The sequence below is a fragment of the Sorex araneus genome, chromosome 6 (genome assembly GCF_027595985.1).
Source record: "Sorex araneus isolate mSorAra2 chromosome 6, mSorAra2.pri, whole genome shotgun sequence".
In the NCBI taxonomy this organism is placed as follows: Eukaryota; Metazoa; Chordata; class Mammalia; order Eulipotyphla; family Soricidae; genus Sorex; species Sorex araneus.
The window spans coordinates 90,793,254-90,813,362 of NC_073307.1; the positions used below are offsets into that span (position 1 = coordinate 90,793,254).

General features: G+C 54.6%; 1 protein-coding gene across 1 annotated transcript in view; it reads right to left on the reverse strand.

The window, feature by feature from the left end:
- LARGE1 (LARGE xylosyl- and glucuronyltransferase 1) overlaps positions 1–20,109 on the reverse strand; it is a 531,600-nt gene that overhangs the window by 372,923 nt on the left and 138,568 nt on the right. Inside the window, exon 2 of the mRNA XM_055141751.1 lies at positions 19,262–19,450. Within this exon, the coding sequence (XP_054997726.1) occupies positions 19,262–19,367 (106 nt within the window). The 5' untranslated portion in view covers positions 19,368–19,450. The remainder of the gene's footprint in view (positions 1–19,261; positions 19,451–20,109) is intronic.

Below are 20,109 nucleotides of genomic sequence, written 5' to 3' on the forward strand. Positions count from 1 at the left end.
ATCCTCTCCAGTCCGGACTGAGACCCCAGTTCAATCTACAGGCTGGACCCCCTCACGGGCTTAGGACGGGATGTAGTTCAATGACAGAGTACATGCCTCGTGTGAGTGAGACCCTGTGTTCTACCCCCCAGTTGGGGGAGAAGGGGAGAGAGAGCGAGCAAGCGAGAAGAGAGAGACAGAGACAGAGACAGAGAATGATAGAGACAGAGAGAGAAAGAGAGGGGAAAAGGGAAAGAGGGAGAGAAAGAGGGCAAGAGAGAGAGAAAGAGAGGAGAGAGAGGGTGAGAGAGAGAGAATATGGATTAGCCTATTCTGATATTCTTTAGAATGAAATCCAACATTCCATGGCCCTTTTGAACCTGGCTTCTTCCAATTCGTGTTCTCGAGATTCATTCACCTTGTCGTGCGGACTATTATGTCCCTTCTTTTTCGTGTCTGGATGGAGAATCCGCCACGGGATGGTTCTGTTTATCCATCTGTCACTTCACAGGGATCTGGCCCGTGGCTCCCCGTTGATTCTCAGGAATGACACTCAACGGCATGCGTGTCATCCCCTTGGGAATAGGCCAAGGCGCAGGGTGGGGTCAAGGGGTCACTGGGTACTTCACTTTCTGAGGAACAGCCAAACTCTTCCCTCAGTTGGCCACATGGCACCGGAAATGGATGAAGGTCCCGAGTTCTCCACATCCTCCAAACACTGGTGATTTCCTCTCTTTTGGATAACAACCCCCTAGTGGGTGAGAAGTGGTACCCACGGTGGTTTTGATTTGTGCTCCCCAGTGGCTAAGGACACTGAGCATCTTTTCACATCCACAGTGTCTAGCCGACTTGGGGGAAATGTCTGTTTCGAGTCCTTGGCCCAATTATTACTTCTTTTCAAATTGTCCTTTCATAGTCAGGCTCTGAAAGTGCTTTATCTGTTCCAGACACAAATCCTTCATGAGTGACATGACTGCAAATATTTCCTTGCATTTGGGTTTTTTTTTTTTAAACTTTCTTATGATCTCCGTTGACACACAAAGGACTTTAATTCTGAAGAAGTTCGAGTTGGCAAACTCAGGAAGCCCACAGGGGCCCCCACCAGTGGTTCTGACGATGGGGCGGGAAGTTCAGTGCAAGGGCCTGAAGGTGAGATGCTGCTTGGAGCCCGCAGTCCCAGGGACATCTGGGTCACCCCTGAGTGCTGGGGGTCCCCAGGGCTGCACCCAGTGACCCGTGCAGTGCCAGGACTTGACCCCAATTTGGCATATGCCTGCCAGGCTATACTAGCTCTGTCCTGTTTCTTAACCCTGCACTATCTCCCAGACCCTTGTTCTTTGGTTTACTCCTGGGATTCTTATTAGTCTGTAGCACTGGAGCACTGTCCTCCCGTTGCTCATCAATTTGCTCGAGCGGGCACCAGTAACGTCTCCATTGGGAGACCTGTTGTGACTGTTTTTGGCATATCGAATACACCACGGGGAGCTTGCCAGGCTCTGCTGTGCGGGCGAGATACTCTCAGTAGCTTGCCGGGCTCTCTGAGAGGGATGGAGGAATCGAACCTGGGTCGGCCGCATGCAAGGCAAACGCCCTGCTGCTGTGCTATCTCTCCAGTCCCATGGCTGACAATATTGCAAATTATGTGCCTAATTTTTTTTTTAAAAAGGTCTACACCCCTATTCTCACATACATGTCAATTAACACCTTAGTTTTATCTTTCAGTTTCAAATACAAAAAGATTGGGGCCAGAGAGAGCGAGAGTATAGCAGGTAAGGCACTAGCCCTGCACATAAGTGACCTGGGTTTGACCCCAGGCCTCCCAGAGGTTCCCTGATTTTCACTCTGACCCTTTTGAGATGACGGTGGGTCACGTAAAAGCTATCACAGGCTCTTAGCCGGAAGCCGCAGTGTCCTACAGCGTGGGCAAGAGGACCAAGAGCTTAGCTGTGGACACTCCGAGTGACAGGCTGAGTTCAGATCCCGCTTCTCCTGTCTCCCTGTCCCTGGAAACTCCAGACGCCCGCGGACCGCCGGGGAACAGAACTCCCCGCGTACGCCCCAGGGCCCGGAGCAAGCAGGCTGGCTCTGAAGCACCAGGAAAGGACCCTGAGAGGCTTGGAACTCCCCTCCCCAGACCGTCCTCTGCCTCTGATCTGGACTCTTCCGAATCCATCCCGGGTGCTGCACCCACCCCACGCGCCCAGGGCTGAAGGAGGTGAATCGCGTTCTCTCTCTTTTTTGTGTGGCTCGTTTCGTATTGGGGGGCTCACTCAGCAGTGCTCAGGGCTTACTCCTGGCTCTGTGCTCAGGGGTCACGCCTGAAGCGGACCCCTGGTGGGAATCAGGCCTGGGTCTTTTATCCTCGTGTTTATACTCACTGGCTCGGGCCCCACCAGAGTCTCTCAAACCCCCTTTCCCCAAGGGGGCTTGCATTGGGTCTCAATCACTCAGCCGGACGCCCCCCGCAGTTGGTCCTGGGGACCTGAAACCCCGAAAGATGACGCCGCCAAACCCACAAAGCCGCAAGGAGCCGCCAGTGTGGATGGGGGAGAAACCCTGGACACTAGCAGCTGCCCCCGCCCCGTGTTGGTGAGAACAGGCTTCACTGCACCCCCATGCCAACGCCTGCCCCCCGGGCCTGAGCTTGGTGCCCTCTGGCCCTCGCTTAACCCCTTCGCTGCCTCACGGGAAGCACTAGCGTGGCCCCATTTCCGGCACACGTGAAGCAGGATTCTGCACGCAGCACCTAAGAGAGGGGCCAGTCCACGCAGGGGGAGCACAAAGGGAGGCGCAGGGTGGGGAATCGGGGGAGGGGGGGTAAGCGTCACCTCGAAGGCCCAGTTTCACGGCTGCTCGTTGCTAAGGGAGAGACACAGGGGCAGGTGGAGAAGGGGCTTCAGCAGCAGCGGGCAGGGGGGGCAGACGCTGGACACGTGTCCTCAAAGTGACCGAAGGGGCTCTGGGGGAGAGAGAGACAGAGACAGAGAGACGGAGATGGAGAGACAGAGACAGACGGAGACAGAGACACACAGAGATGGAGACACAGAGAGGCAGAGATAGAGACAGAGTAAAACAGAGACAGAGAGACAGACAGAGACACAGAGATGGAGAGACAGAGAGACAGAGAAACACAGAGATGGAGAGACAGACAGACAGAGACACAGACATAGAGATGGAGAGACAGAGAGAGACAGAGACAGACAGAGACACAGACATAGAGATGGAGAGACACAGAGACACAGAGATGGACAGATGGAGACAGACAGAGACACAGACACAGATGGAGAGACAGAGACAGACAGAGACACAGACATAGAGATGGAGAGACACAGAGACAGAGATAGACAGACGGAGACAGACAGAGACACAGACACAGATGGAGAGACAGAGAGAGACAGAGAGAGACAGAGACACAGACATAGAGATGGAGAGACACAGAGACACAGAGATGGACAGACGAAGACAGACAGAGACACAGACACAGAAATGGAGAGACACAGAGACACAGAGATGGAGAGACAGAGAGAGACAGCGACAGAGCGTGCACAGGGAACCCCGTTCTTAGGAAGGGAAGCCCACCACTGGCGAGCACCAAAACAAGCAACCAATTTCCTCCTGGGTGGGGGGCCCCTTGGACACACCCCTACTTCCCTAGGAACCTAATCAAGGGTTTGTGGGGGGAGGTCTGGGGGTGCGGAGATGAGATAAGGAGACTTGCCCCCAAAGAGTTGGTCATTTTATTTCCGCTTTAAATCCAAATCCACTCTTGATGTGTTTCTGGCCCCTGCTGAGGTCTCGAGAGGCCCCCAGTTTGCTCCCTGCCCCCCGGTCCCCCCCCCCCAGCATCGCCGGCTGGAGCACCTGAGCACCTCTCAGGCCGGGTCAGGAGCACCAGGCTGGGCACAGCCAGGAGGAACCAGGAGCTGGTACAGCCTGCGTGAACGACAGGTGGGGGGTGGGTTTCCACTTTGCAGGAATCTGGGCTTGAGCTTCAACATGGCCCCTTGTCTCCGCCTTTAATTTCCCAACAGCAAGGACAGAAGCCAAAAATATATCAAACCCCCCACACACCCACACATACACGTACACGCACACACATGCACACACACGTACTTGCACACACACACACAGGGCAAGTTTAGTTAACATAAAAAAAAGAGCACCTGAGCAGACATGGTTAGAATGGGGGGGGGGTAAGGGTCAGGGGTCAAGGCTGGGCAGAGGGTCCGGCCTCTGTCAGAGAGAGCAAATTCCCAGCTGGAATAACCTAGAACGGCAGCAAACGGCGTGGGGCAAGGGCTCACTCTGAGCTGCCCCTGCAGAGAGTCACACTCCCTGCCTGGGAGACAATCTGCCCCCAAGCAACCACCACCAAAACCAACCCACAAAACTAACCCCAAACCCGGAAGCTGCCAAGAACCCCCCACCCTCCCCTGGGGGGGGGTGAAGGGGAGCAGGAGGTGGCACGGACACACTTCAGCCTGAGGATGTGCGTGAAGGAGTGTGGGGAGCTAGCGGGGGCGGCGGGGGGGGGGGCACTCCCTTTCATCTCTCACAATAAAGACTTGTATTTCAGATAATCGAGTTTGGTTCTTAGCACTAATGTCATTTGCAGCTAATTTAATGTCCACGGAATCCCTCTGAGAGAGAAAATTGCTGCTGGAATGCAAATCGAGACCCTTCTGGGTAAAAGAATCCAATCCCAGCCCAGGTGGACTCCGAGGCTGGGAAGAGGCCAGCCGGGAGGCTCGAGGCTCGGTGGCCCAGAGGCGGGAGTTAAACAGACCCCGGGAGGGGGTGCGGGCAGGGAGGCTCCCTTCGGGGGGCCCAGAGGCAGGCGGCTTAAGTGGCTTCCTTCTGATCATCCACTGGGCCCTCGGGCACAAAGCCAGGAGCAGGCCTGCAGGGCTGGGGGGCTCAGGGCCAGGACTCAGCAGGAGGAGAGAGGGGCGGGAAATGAGAAATCGGGAAGACAGAGAGGGGCCGTGACCGCCCCCCCCATCCCCATCCCCACAAGACACTCAGCCTACAAGCATACTTCTGTCTGCTGTATGCCAGGGGTGTCTGGGTGCCCCGGCCCTGTCCCTGTGCCCCCACTGTCCCCCCCACACCCATCAGGCATCTCGCCTTGCCCATTCTTTCTTCTTTCTACTTTTTAATTTTTTATTTTATTGAATCACCTGGCAGAGTCTCTTGCCTGCTCTCCAGGCTGTCTTCACTGGGGCCCCTCGGAGGGGGTGGGTTGAGTTTCCCTCCCTGCCCCAAGCAGAGCCCCGGCAGCAGAAGACCTCCGGGACCTAGCCACAGCCACGCTCAAGGCCCCTCTCCACACGCTCAGACGAGCCTCACGCATGAAGGGACCGGCAGAGGAACCCAAGTGTGCGGGACCTGGGGCTGAGATCTCCAAGCCTTCTCGGATTGGGACTGGGCCTCCTCCACCCAGATCCCCCATTTTCCAGTAGCTTGGCAGCCACACCCACAAACTGCCCCCCCAGCCCCCAGCACCATGTAATCCCATCAACGGCCAAGATTCTGAGACTATAAAACAAAGCTCCTGGAAGTGCGCGGCCACAATTGCAGCCACGCAACCTCTTATAGCCTAGTTTTCCCTCTCAGAGAACCTGGCCAGGTACCGAGAGCATCCTGCCTGCACAGCAGAGCCTGGCAAACTCTTCGTGCCATAGTCAATATGCCAAACACAGTAACAGTGATGGGTCTCATTCCCCTGACCCTGAAAGAGCCTCCCATGTGGCACTGCTGGGAAGTTATGTGAGATACAGCTACAGATTACAAACTTTCACAATTACGTTTCAGTCACACAATGTTCGAGGACCCATCCCTCCCCTAGTGCCCTGCGCTCGGGGATTTTTCCTGGTGGGCTTTGGAAGGCCAAGGGACCCTCTAGGATGCTGGGGAGCCACATGGTTTGCCACGTGCAAGGCAAGCGCCTTACCTTAACCCTGTCCTAGCCACCACCTCTCCACCACCAATGTTCGCAGTACTCCTCCCGCCACCCCCACCCCTTCCCACCCCTTGCCTGTGGCAGGCACATTTCCTCTTTCCCTCTTATTCTTATTTTCTCTCTCTCTCTCTCTCTCTCTTTTTCTTTCTCTCTCTCTCTCTCTCTCTCCCTCCTTTTGGGTCTGTTGATTTGCAATACAGGTACTACACCGCCATCATGTTTGGTCCACAGTCTACTTTTAGCACGCATCTCCCATCCCGAGCGATCCCTCCAACCCTCATTGACCGAGTGGTCCCTTCTCCATCCCAGCTGCCTTTTTCCCCAGCACAAGAGATCAGCTTCCAAGCCATGGAGTGCTTTGGGGAATGTCTCCCGTGGCATCCTAACCCTCCCGGGGGCCTCAAGCCTGCTCACCTCCAGCCCTGCCCTGGCATCTCCTGCTGCTTGGGGCTCCACCCACCCCATACACCCCTGCCTCCGGGGAGGGCTAGGACAGGGTTAAGGTAAGGCGCTTGCCTTGCACGTGGCAAACCATGTGGCTCCCCAGCATCCTAGAGGGTCCCTTGGCCTTCCAAAGCCCACCAGGAAAAATCCCCGAGCGCAGAGCCAGGAGGAAACTAGAGAGCACTGTTGGATGACGCCCCGAGCCCCCACTTCCCACCCCCACTGGTTCAAACCTATGCTCATGAGCCCCGCAGTGGCGAGGACCAGGAAGGGCTATTCCAGGGAGGACTGTCCCCCACGCTTCCCGCAATTCCTGCCCGCTCCTAGAGACAGGGGTCCTCACGGAGAGAGTCTGAGGCCTGAGGCGGGGCTGAGCAGCTGATGAAGAGGCGGAGGCTGGAGCGGGAGTCACTCACAGGAGAGCAGGAAGCCCTTCCCCGGTTTGTTGTTTCTGTTTTATTTTTTTCTTTTTGGGTCACACCCGGCGATGCTCAGGGGTTACTCCTGGCTCTGCACTCAGGAATTACCCCTGGCAGTGCTCAGCGGACCATATGGGATGCTGGGAATCGAACCCAGGTCGACCGCATGCAAGGCAAACGCCCTCCCCGCTGTGCTATCACTCCAGCCCCTCCTTCCCCGGTTTGATAAAGAGAACATGACTCCTCCCTGGTGGATGGAGGAGGCGTGATCACTTCGATCCATACAGAATCGTGGAAGGCCGGGAGAGTAGCATGGTGGGGTGGGGGGACCTCGGAATATGGGCCTTGAGCAGGAAGGGGAGCCCTGAGGGAAGCAAGACCGTATTTGGGGGGGCTGGCGCAATAGCACAGCGGGGAGGGCGTTTGCCTTGCACGCGGCTGACCGGGGTTCTATTCCCAGCATCCCATAGGGTCCCCTGAGCACCACCAGGAGTAATTCCTGAGTGTATGAGTCAGGAGGAACCCCCGTGCATCGCCGGGTGTGACCCAAAAAGGGGAAAATAAAAAGACTGTATTTGGGGGTTTGTTTGGGCGCCACACCCAGCAGTGCTCAGGGTTTACTCCTGGCTCTGTGCTCAGGGATCACTCCTGGTGAGCCTCAGGGACTGTATGGGGTGACAGGATTGAAGCGACTTGCTTTGCACGTGGCTGACCTGGGGTTGATCCCTGGCACCTCATATGGTCCCCTGAGCACTACCAGGAGGAATCCCAGAGCACAGACCCAGCTCTGAGTGCTCCTGAGGGTGACCCAAAACACCAAAGAGGGGAGAAAAAAAACCAAACCATCCGGAAGTGGCTGACTTACTCCCACTGTAAGCCAAGGCTCAGGAGGACACTTTCAAAGGGCTCCCAAGGTCACTTTGAACCTTCAAGGTGCTTACAGGCTAAAAGGAATGCAAATCGCTACAGAAAACCCAGGAAGGGAGAGAGTGTGAGCTCCCTGGGACCCTCCGCAAAAATCTCCAGCAAGTGCGAGACGGTTCCTGAATGCACCTGTGTTTGAGCACTGGCAGAAACGCTGAAGCAGCAAGCAACAACCCCTGCCTCCATCCTCCCGACACACACACACACACACACACACACACACACACACACACACGACCGGCTCTTTGACCTAAAGACTGACCCCCCCCACACACACACACACGACCGGCTCTTTGTCCTAAAGACTGACCCCCGACACACACACACACACACACACACACGACCGGCTCTTTGTCCTAAAGACTGACCCCCGACACACACACACAAACACACACACACACACACACACACACGACCGGCTCTTTGTCCTAAAGACTGACCCCCCGACACACACACACACACACACACACACACACACACACACACACACGACCGGCTCTTTGTCCTAAAGACTGACCCCCCAGCCCCCAGCACACACTCTGGGTTTAGAAGACTAAGGCTGAAGTCTCGACACCCCCCTACGACACAGCCAGCCTGGAATTTTCTAGAAGCCCCGGGCAGAGCAGATGAAGACCCCTGTGAGCCTGCAGGGGAAGGCGGGTGGATATTCCGGCTGCCCAGCGGCCGTGTCTGGGAAGACCAAGCACAGTGGGGTCCAGCACTAACCCAGCCAGACCAAGTGCCAACCTTGACGGGCTGCTCCTGCCGGTACAGCTTCCGCCCTGCCACCACCCAAGCCTGCAGGATGCCCCACCTGCCACCTGGCCTCGACTCAGACTACACAAACACACCCAACCACCACGTTCACGTGTGCAGCGAGCAGAGAGTTGGCTGAGTGAAGTGGGCGGGGCTTGAGAACTGCCCGGGTGCAGACACCGGCTCCACCCACCGAGGGGAACGAGGTCACGCTCTGGGACTCGGGGTGAAGAAGACTTCAAAGGCGGAGCAAAGGCCAAAGCCTCCCTCCTGCGTGAAGACCACCAGCCGCCAAGACCACCACGTCTTGGTCACACCGTTTCTGACTCAGCCCGAGATCTGGAGCTCAGGAGGAGAAGCGTTTCCCCGTATCTGGGCCCAACTTCCCAACGTTGCCGGAAGAGAAGGATTGAATGAGGGGAACCGAAAGGACAAGGGCAGATTTTGGAAGTGCTCACTGACCTGTGGATTATAGAATCAGGTGTCAGGGATGGGAGAGCTCAAAAGAGGGCAAACCCACTCATTTGTGGAACACAGAATATCATGGCAGAATCTCCTGTCCCCGCGCCAGGCTGTCTGCACCAGGGACCCCTCAAAGTGGGGGGGCCGGTGTCCTGGAATCCCCCTCTCCACCACCCCTACCCATGGCTCTCCAGCACCTAAAGGAAAGGGCTATAGATGTCTAGACACATACGTGCATGTAACTCTGGAGCACTGTTATCCCATTGTTCATCGATTTGCTCGAGCGGGCACCAGTAACATCTCCATTGTGAGACTTGTTAGTGTTTGGCATATTGAATACGCCACGGGTAGCTTTCCAGGCTCTGCTGTGCGGGCGGGATACTCTCGGTAGCTTGCCCGGCTCTCCGAGAGGGGCGGAGGAATCGAACCCGGGTTGGCTGCATGCAAGGCAAACACCCGACCCGCTGTGCTATCGCTCCGCCCACATAGGTGCACGAAAGGAATAATGACGTCCATCTTTCACCTTATCTCTCCTAAACTCAGTCATGCAGGCTCTGATGAAGACTTCAACAGCACCCGTGGAACAACGGGGTTGGGGGGGGGGTTCCAACGGGCCTGCCAGAAAATTCCGAGGACTCTGGGTCCCACAATCCTCTAGCTTATTTCCTCCATGGGCCAATCTAGAGCGGGCGGGTGTGGCCTTCACCATCCCTCCCAATTTCACCTTCCAGCTGCGCAGGAAACTCAGACCAGGAGGAAGGGGTCAGGAAGGTCGACCAGATGTCTGTGACCCGAGGCGGGGAGACACTGACAATAAACACACACGCTCCTAGGGACCGAGTTTCCCTTTTCATGGCGCCAGCTGACCTGCAGGGCTGGGAAGTGACTTGTCACTGTCGCTCTGTGATTTAAATAGCGTCGTGGAGGGACAGGCTCGCCCCACCAGCAGCCCCTGGCCTAGATAAAGTCCTCATGTGGTTTTCAAAGGGTTTTTATCAGCCTGGGTTGGAATGCAGAGACTCTGGATGATTCTGGACGGCCACTTCTGCTCTTCGCTGCAGAAGCAAAATGCAAATTTTAAGAAAGAATTCAAGGAGTTTTCTGCTTATTCTCGTTTCTAATAACCCTGTACCATAGGATAAACCCTGTCCAGCATTTTTTTTTTTGGTCCGGGGGCTGGAGCGATAACACAGTGGGTAGGGCACTTACCTTGCACGCAGCCGACCCGGGTTCTATTCCTCTGGCCCTCTCGGAGAGCCTGGCAAGCTACCGAGAGTATCCCGCCCGCATGGCAAAGCCTGGCAAGCTCCCCATGGTGTATTTGATATGCCAAAATCAGTAACAGCAAGTCTCACCATGGAGACGTTACTAGTGCCCGCTCGAGCAAATCGATGAGCAACGGGACGACAGTGCTCCAGTGCTCTAGTGTCCTGGGTTGTGTTTCTTCGAGGATTGACACTTGAACCTCTGGACTCCGGCACGCCGTGACCCAGCCCTGTCTCAAGCTGCAAGTTTGGGGACACGGTAGCAGGCAGGTACCAACAGGGTTTGAATAGCATCCCCTTGACTCCTCGAGCTGGTGGACTGTGGCCTAAAAGTTCAACCTCCCTGAGCGTCAGTTTCCTCACCTGTAAGATGGGACAAAGGTGAGACAGGGACCTGGAAGAACCTAGCCTGGATGCAGGCAGAGAGTCAACTTCAAGTGGAACTGCACTCAAGGAATCACCAAGGGAGCTGAGCAAATCACAGGACGAGGTGGGGAGTGAACGAGGACAGATGGGGACAGGGATGGGGACGTGCTTCGGCCCTGGCAGACGGATGGCACATGGGACAGCCGCCCCCCAGCTCCTCTTCTCTCTAAGGCCCGCAATCATCAGATCCATCCTGTGCCATCCTGAAGTCTTAGCTGTTGATAACAAACTCAAAAATGGTTCACTGTTCCTGTCACCCTGTTGTTCATCGATTTGCTCGAGCGGGCACCAGTCACGTCTCCATTGTGGGACTTGTTGTTACTGTTTTTGGCATATCAGATACGCCACGGGGAGCTTGCCAGGCTCTGCCGTGTGGGCGGGATACTCTCGGTAGCCTGCCAGGCTCTCCAAGAGGGGCAAAGGAATCGAACCTGGGTCGGCCGTGTGCAAGGCGAACATCCTACCTGCTGCGCGATCGCTCCAGCCCAAAAATGGTTAAAAAATAAATAAATAAAAGCGTGAGCAGGTCAGGGGGAACAGCAGCTCGAGTCAGAAGTAGCCAATGTTTGGAGAGCAGCAAAGGGAAGCCAGGGGTCAGGGAGATGGCGCTCAGGGCTGGGGCACACGCTGGACCCCGGGGCTCAGGACCAGGTGTGCATGCAGGTGAGAGACAGAGAAACCAAGGCAGAGCCAGGACAGGCTCATCAAGAAGCCAGAAGAAGCCAGGCCTAGGTTTCAGGTCCAGAATTCCTGGAATTGAGCACAGATTCCTGGAATTGAGTCATGATTTCCCCGAAGTGAGATAGCCACGGGGAGCTCAGCTAAGGGTGACCAATCAGATGCAGGTAGGGACTCCCCGTACCCCCACATATAATACTTATGTAACGCATATGCAACCCTATGTAACTCCAACTTATAACCAATCAGCTAAGGACAAGTAGCGGAAAGCCCCTCAGATTTTGGCCAAAAGGGTGGTCCGTGGAAAATCCCTGTTATATAACGCCATGGTATAAAAGCCCCTCACTTTTGAGTCTCGTGGCCACTTGCTCCAAGAAGGCCGTCACTGCATCGGTGAGCTGGATGCATGCCCTACCTTCTAGCTAGCCAATAAAGACCCTTTGCTTATTGCATCGCAACCTGTCTTCGTGTGATTCCTCTGGGCGGATTCCTCGGCCCGGTTTAACACATGTTCCACTAACACCCCTGGGTATGGCCCCCAAAGAAACAAACAAGTCTCAAAGTGGAAGCCAGAGTTCTTGTTCCCATTGATGTTACGGCCGAAATAGCACATGATCTGTTTCTTGTTAGCTGTATTATTAGCTTTCTTGCTTTTTTTCTGGGTAGAGGCGGGATTTTGGTTTTTCCCTTTTTAAAAAAATTACTTTACTTTTAAACTTAAATCACTGTGCGATACACAGTTACAAAATTGTTCCTGACTGGGTTTCAGCCATCCACTGTTCCACCACCTGCTCCTTCACCAGTGTGCACTTACCACCACCCATGTCCCCAGTTTCACTCCCGCCTGCCACCTCCACCTACATTTTTTTTTTAATAAGGGCCACAGCCAGTAGTGTTGGGGTTCAGGGGAGGGGCATATATTAGGGATCTGATGAAGCCATGTGCTCTGCCACTTGAGCTCTCTCCCCAGTGCTCAGAGAGTGTATGTACCCTGCTTCACCAAGTGGCAAACACTTACCAGGAAAATGATGGACACATCAAGGACTGGAACCGCTTTCATAATAATGAGAGCAATGTCATCTGCAGGAGGAGTTCGTGCAAGAACGCTGCTAACATCTCAAACTGATGGGGCACATTTTCGGAATCGGGGCTTAGGGGGGAAATTCCAGATCTCAGTCTGCACTCTGATCAGAGCTCTTGGGAGTTGGCAGTGTGTAGTGTGTGTGTGTGTGTGTGTGTGTGTGTGTGTGTGTCCAAGAGGTGAGAGGTTCAAGGGGAAGAGAAGCAAATGTGGTGAGCCAGCAGCATTAAAACCTCCGCCCGCCCAAGAAAACTTCATGCACCAAATGCATTTGAATTTCAAAGTCACACAGTCACACAGACTCATAAATCTCAAAGGTGAGGGAAAGTCCTCTTATCTGAAAAGGCAGCCAAGCTCTCAAAATAGCTTCAACTTCAGTTCCTTATCAAGATTCGCCTAGGTCATTTGAAAAAGAAAAAAAAAATAGCCCACAGAGGAAAGTGTACAAGTCACATACACGGCAACAAACGGATCACAACACACCGGGGGAACCACACACAGCCTCAACCCGTTTCCCTGACACCTTCGCCTGCCTCTCCTGGTCTCTCCTCGCACTCATGCACTGTGCTTAGAACTCCCTGTGTCACCCAAGTCCACGGTCGAGAGAGTTGCTGTGTGCAATGAATGAGCTTGTTCCCGCAACAACAGACCACTCTTCGTGTGTTTAATTTATAGTGGACAGACCTCTCGGCACCCTCCGACTGGGCGCCGTGGCAAAGGACACTGCCCGTGGGATATCCAGGTCTGAGTGTCTTTCGGCAAACGTCCCTCCATTTCTCTTTGGTGCGTGCCTGGGGGCTGGATGAGGGCCCACGGGGCCAAGGGCAAAGACTCGGAGTGATCCAACCCGTTCTCAGCCTTCTCAAAAGACAAGAAACCTACTCCACAAGTTTCTCATTGTGCTTCTGGGGGCCACACCCCCTGGGGCGCTCGGGGTTCACTCCTATCTCTGCACTCAGGGATTCCTCCTGGCAATGCCCATGAGACTCAACGGAGTGCCTGGGATGGAACCTGAGTCAGTCGCACACAAGGCAACACCCCCCTCACCCCCCATGCCGGGCTGTTCCATCAATCCAGCTCCCCTACCCTGTAAATTTTTTCTGAGCAAAAGTCCTCTACTGCCTCTTCGGGAACTGAAAGCCAATGAAATCTCTTTACACATCCGAAAGGCTTCCCTCTCGTGGGTAGCTGATTAAATCCCTATTAGAGACAAGGGTCTCCGTTGCCCAAACACAACAACACATCTGATTGCAGAGGACTTTTTTTTTTTTTAATTTGCAGTAAATCCTGGCAGATATTTATAAACCAAAGTGTAGTTACAGACCCCCAGACTCTGAGAGCAGGATAAGACATTCAGAGGAGTGGGGCTGGAGCGGCAGCACAGCAGGGAGGGCGTCTGTCTTGCACGCGGCCGACCCGGGTTCGACTCCCAGCAGCCCATAGGGTCCCTTGAACACCACCAGGAGTCATTCCTGAGTGCAGAGCCAGGAGGAGCCCCTGAGCATCACCGGGTATGGCACAAAAGGAAAAAGAAAAAGACATCCCTAGGAGAGACAGGAGGGTCCATCATCCTTCGTTTCTAGAAGTCAAGAACTGGGGCCCCGGAGAGATAGCATGATGGGGGAGGGGGCACTGCTTGCCCTGCATGAGACGACCATGAATGATTCAATCCGGGCACTGCCTATGGCCCCACAGCCAGGACTAAACCCCGAGCGATGCTGAAGTGGCTCCAAAACCAAAATAAGATGAAAGAAGCGAGAGAGACAAGAACAGACCGGGGGGGGGGGGGGGGCTAAGGGGAGGGGAAAGGACGGGGCAGGGGGTGGAGTCCCCAAGGAATGCCCCCACAGAAGTCCACATTCTAATCCCCACACTTTGTCAATATGTTTCCTTCTATAGCCAGTGAGGTGGAATTAAGGAGCTGGGGGGGGGAGGCGGGGGCGTCCACGCAAGCTTGGTGGGCTCCCGGACCCTTTTGGCCAAACCCACCCACCTGGGCTGGAGAGTTCAGCGCTCTGGTCTGGAAATTCGGGGGTTAGCGTTGGTGGGACAGGGGTGAGCACAGCTGCCTTCCGGAAATGCAGGGGAGAACTTTTAATGGCGTTTGTGGGTTTCCAGTACCACAGCTGGTGGGGGTCAGGGGAAGGGTCACAGGTCACGAGGTCTAGGGGATCAAGCCCTGGACAGGCAGGTGCTGTAACCCATGGGGCTTTCTCCAGCCCTGTGTTAAGGATTCTGAGATGAGGTGATCATCCTGAACTCTTTTTTTTTTTTTAATTTCTTTTTGGGACACACCCGGCGATGCTCAGGGCTTACTCCTGGTGCTCGGGGCATCCTACGGGATGTCAGGGACCGAATCTGGGTCGGCCTGTGTGCAACTGTGTAAATTAACATTTACACAGTCAGTGTAGCACTGCACTGTAGCACTGTTGTCCCATTGTTCATCGATTTGCTCAAGCGGGCACCAGTAACATCTCCATTGTGAGACTTGTTGTTACTGATTTTGGCATATCAAATTCTCGGCATGTATTAGCTATGTGTTAATACATGCCTATAATTAATTGTATAGTATATAAGTATAGCCAATATAAAATATTGTATATTTAATTATATACCATCCATACAAGATGCCATACAAGATGCCATCCTAAGATAAAATATCATGCCTTCTTTTGATATAAAATAGGAATTCCTACAACAAGGGGATTTTTTTTAAACATTTAAATATTTCTTATTCAAAAGAAGCAAAGTCTCTCATTTCATTTTTGGTGTGAATCAATTTTAAGCTTGAGTTTCTTACATTTTATTTATTTGTTTATTTTTATTGAGTCACCGTGAGATAGAGCATCTCAAAACCGTTGGTGGTTGGGTTTCAGTCCTACAGTGTTCCAACACTCTGCCCTCCACCCGTGTAATCTCCCAGCACCCCTGTCCCCAGTTGCCCTCCCACCCCTTTCAGTGCTCTGAGAGTCCTTGTAGGTAACATTGAGCCTCCTCCAAGAGTCCAGGAACTGGGACTGGAGCGATAGCCCAGCGGGGAGGGCGTTTGCCTTGCATGCTGCCGACCCGGGTTCGATTTCTCATCCCTCTCAGAGAGCCCGGAAAGTTCCCGAGATTCTCCCGCCCGCATGGCAGAGCCTGGCAAGCTCCCTGTGGTGTGTTCTATATGCCAAAAACAGTAACAACAAGTCTCACCATGGAGACGTTACTGGTGCCCGCTCGAGCAAATCGATGAGCAACGGGATGACAAGGATACAGTGACAGTGACAGAAAAAAATAAAAGGTCCTTGGAGGAGGGGGGAGCAAGGCCAGGGTCAGAGATGAGACCAGGCAGAGGCCAGGGTCACGGAGGGATTTGCACAAGAAGCGACACTTGGGCCAGAGAGATAGCACAGCGGGTAGGACACTTGCTTTGCACAGGCTGACCTGGGTTCAATCCCTGGCACCTTATATGGTCCCTCAGCCCCAAGCAGAGCTAGAAGCAAGCCCTAGCTCTGTACCACTGGGTGTGGTTCCCAAACACTCTCTCTCTCTCTCTCTCTCTCTCTCTCTCTCTCTCTCTCTCTCTCTCTCTCTCTCTCTCTCCTCTCCTCGGAGACAGAGAAAGTGGCGACAAGCCAATGAAAGCAGGACTCCACCAGAAGCTAAACAGGGATGAGATCTGGGCCCCCCACCCCAGGTCCGACCCTCTGAAAAGAACCAGGCCCAATAGCACCTTCTTCTTCTTCTTTTTTTTTTTTATTTAATATACCTTCTATAAACTGCCAGGGGAACCCCCCCCCCCCAAAACCAAATCAAATAAGGACCACAGCACCCAGCAGCTCCCGGGAGCCCTATGGTCTGGGCTCCACACTCAGTGGCCCAGTTCATGCCCCTGGGCTTCTGAGGGCTTTGCTCAGCACTCAGCACTCAGCACTCAGCATGCAGTTCTTAGGCGCCGGTGGGAAAGGTTCTTTATCTCTCATTGATCAAGAGGGGAATCAATACAACGCCCCTCTTCCGCTCTATTTCCCCCTGCAGTCGGCTTCTCCCGGGCTCTCCGGCCCCATCAATAACCTTATTAAATTAGACATTTGGGTCACCGGCGGGAGGGCCACGTGGCTTGGCCACGGAGCCTCGGGTGACGCCGAGCCGAGAGCACCACGGGCGTGCAGAGGGCGGCCCTCCCGGCCGAGGATCGGGGCCCGCAGAGGCAAGGCGGGGAGACGGGGCTTGCCGGGACACCGTCCACGTGCGAGTCCAAAACCGTTGCACGGCTCTCCGGCCCTGCGGCCCGCCCCGTCTCCACCCTGCGAAAACAGAACTCAACGCCGCCGTGCTTCTCAAGGCAAAGCTGCACACACATGCGGATGTGGGGACCCCCTTTCCAATGAAATTGATCCCCAGGACCCTTGAATGTGCCCCGTCCCCGGGGCTGGAGCCGGTCACATGGTGGGGAGGGTGTTTGCATTGAAAGCGGTCAACCCGGGTACAACCCCCGGCACCCCTTCTGGCCCCCCGAGCCTGGCAGCAGGAGTGATCCAGGGACTGGGCCAGGTCACTGCAGGGCCCCAGAAATGCCTCATGTGGTCACCCCTCCCCCGTCATCCCCCCCTACCCCCCGGGGTCACCTCCGCTTCTCTTCCCAGGGAAATGTCACCATTTAGGGCCGTCCCCTGGCAATCTTTCCCCTTGGGTGTCAGGGGATTCCTGCCTATGGTTCGACCCAAACGTGGGCAAGGGGCATCCTTTAATGGGCGTCCTCAAGACACAGGGACTGGTCTTGAGACATGGGTAGACAGAGGCAATCCAACCAGGCACGGAGGCACTAATGGGAAGAAGAAATCTTTTCTCTCTGGGGACTGGTGAGGCTACGTTGGAAATAAGTGCATCCTCTGTGCAGGAACAGCTGGCCCTGGGCAGAAACTACAGCAGAGAAGAGTGGGACAAAGCCTTGGTGAGAGATGGAGCTCCTGTTAAAATAGCGTTAGAGCACCTGGATCGAACCGTGCCTGAAGCACATGTATCTGTGAACTTAGAAGTTTGCTTGGTTCCCCCATCCCAACGACACCAACCTCCGTTTGCTTTGGGATTCGAGAGATGAACACCAATCAGGAATTCATGGCACTGCCCGCCCAGGTGGCAAACAAGTCACCTTGTCAAGTCACTGACAACCACCCGTCCCAGGCACTATTATAATGGAAAAAGTCCACCTCTGGAATCCAGTATGGCGCCCAACCCTTGACTGGCTGGGCCGGGTCTGAGGCTCACAACAAGCTCCTGGGCCTGGTCCCCGGCTGGGACCCACGTTAGAGGGTCACTGTGGTGTCAGAATGATGCCCTGGCAGGCAGCAAGGCTGGATTATGCATCAATCACTAGCAGCATTATTGTTGCAAGCTACCTGTGGTGTATTCGATATGCCAAAAACAGTAACAACAAGTCTCACAATAGAGCCGTTACTGGTGCCCACTGGAGCACATCGATGAACAACGGGACGACAGCGCTACAGTGCAGTGCTATGGCCACATGACTATTATTCTCAGCCAGCCCCTGTCGACAGTCAGATTTTTCATGTGCAGACCCTCTCTTAGCCCGGGGGGTATTGGTCCCCTTCTAGAAGGGCCTGTCCACCCATTTCACTCCAACACCCATTTCCTTCCATTTCCTTCCAGATCGGCACCATCTCCCCTTCCTCCCTCTGGTCCCTTCATCCATGTCATCGAGTCCTCGGTCTGTCCATGTGCTTCGATGCTGACACCTTAGCTGTGTGGATCCGTGGGGCCAGGCCCCTGGCAGGAATGTGACCCGAGACCCCCCCACACACTCCCCTGCCTGCTCAGAGTCCCACTTCCTTCACACCTTTCCAGCCCGTCCACCGAACTCGGGGGCGAATCTCAGAAAGTGCAGGGAAACTCCTAATTAGAAGGTGGCCGTGAGCTGCCAATCAAGTTACACAGGAAGAAAATGTCTCAAAACACAGCCCTGACTTCCTTGAGACAGTTTCACTGGCAATCTCCCCCCCTTGGCCTCCACCCCCAAACAACCTCTCGAATCAAGTTCAGAGGGTAAAGAAAGAAAAAGCACGCTCTCCTTCCCCCAGAGGCATCCGGAACCCACTGGGAGATGCCCAAACACGGCAGAACATTTGAAATTGCCGGCTGGGTGAAAGCTCTTGTCTTTTCTTTTTTTTTTTTTTTTAATGATTTCTGAAAATGCCAGGGAAAAGCATTTTTTAAAAAATTATTTGCTTTTTGGGGGGTGGCATGGGTAACCCCTTTATTGCATGCCTTAAAAAAAAAAGCAGGTCAGGATGCTGGAACATTCCCAAGTCCAGCCTGGCCTGACAGCTCTTACTCCCCTCTCCCGAGGTACCGCACACCAGGAAGTAGATCTCGGCATCGTACGCAACCCCCTCTGTGTCCTCGCTACGCAGAGACGGTCCAGCTCTGGGGTCCCCAAATGCCCCAACCAACGGCCCCGCCAAGGACCAGAGATGCTCGAGATTGTGCCTCAACCAAATGGAAGGATGGAGGCCGCCTCTGGGAGCAGAGGATGCCTCTCACCCATCTCCCGCACGCCTGACCTCCCCCGGCCATCTACCAGCTGCCCTTCGTTGGACCTTTCTCGACGAGACTCCCCGACACCCGCATCCAGGTGCACCCGGGGGCTTCGATTCTCCCTCGTTCTCCTTCACGTTACTCGACCGCTTCCAACACCGCGCGAAACAGCTCCACGGGGGTTTCCCGGGGAACGGGCATCAGTGATCTGATGACTCTCCCACACGCCCAACGGGTGCCTGCAGTTTCTCTCAGGCCCCCTCGAGGAGGGCCACACTCCTCGCTCTCTCTCTCCCCCCTGCTCCTCCCTGGGGGGCCCCGTGCTTACCTTCGAAGCTCCCAGCAAACAGGTAGACCCAGGTGATGGCCGGGATGCAGAGGAGCGTGAGCGAGGCGGCCAGGAACTTCCGTCTCCCTCTGCAGAATCCCAGCATCCTCTCGGGAAGGGCAAAGGCCTAGTCGCTGCGCCGTGTCTCTGCCCGGTGCCCCGAGTCCTCGGCCTCCCTCATAATACTTTCTGGAAAGAAGAGCAGAGGGGAAGGGCTGAGCTCAGAATGCTGCCAGCGGGAGCGGGACGCGGCTGAGAGAGCCCGTGAACCCTGGAGGTCATTCGCCAACCTTATATCCCACGAGAGGCTGCTGTGATTACTTTCAGTCCATCCAAATGGAGACCTTTCTTTCTTTCTTTCTTTCTTTCTTTCTTTCTTTCTTTCTTTCTTTCTTTCTTTCTTTCTTTCTTTCTTTCTTTCTTTCTTTCTTTCTTTCTTTCTTTCTCTTTCTCCCTTTCTCTCTCCCTTTCTCCCTTTCTCTCTTTCTCTCTTTCTTTCTTTCTCTTTCCTTTCTCTTTCTCCCTTTCTCTCTTTCTCTCTTTCTTTCTTTTCTGGTCACAGCAGGGAGGAGCTACACCCAGGGGTGCTCAGGGACTATTCCAATTTTTTTTTTAACCTGAATCACCATAGCACAGCAGGTAGGGCGTTTGCCTTGCGCGCAGCTGACCCGGGTTCGATTCCTCCACCCCTCACGGAGAGCCCGGCAAGCTACTGAGAGTATCCCGCCCACATGACAGAGCCTGGCAAGCTCCTCGTGGCGTATTCGATATGCCAAAAACCAGTAACGAGTCTCACAATGGAGACGTTGCTGGTGCCTGTTCGAGCAAATCGATGAGCAACGGGATGA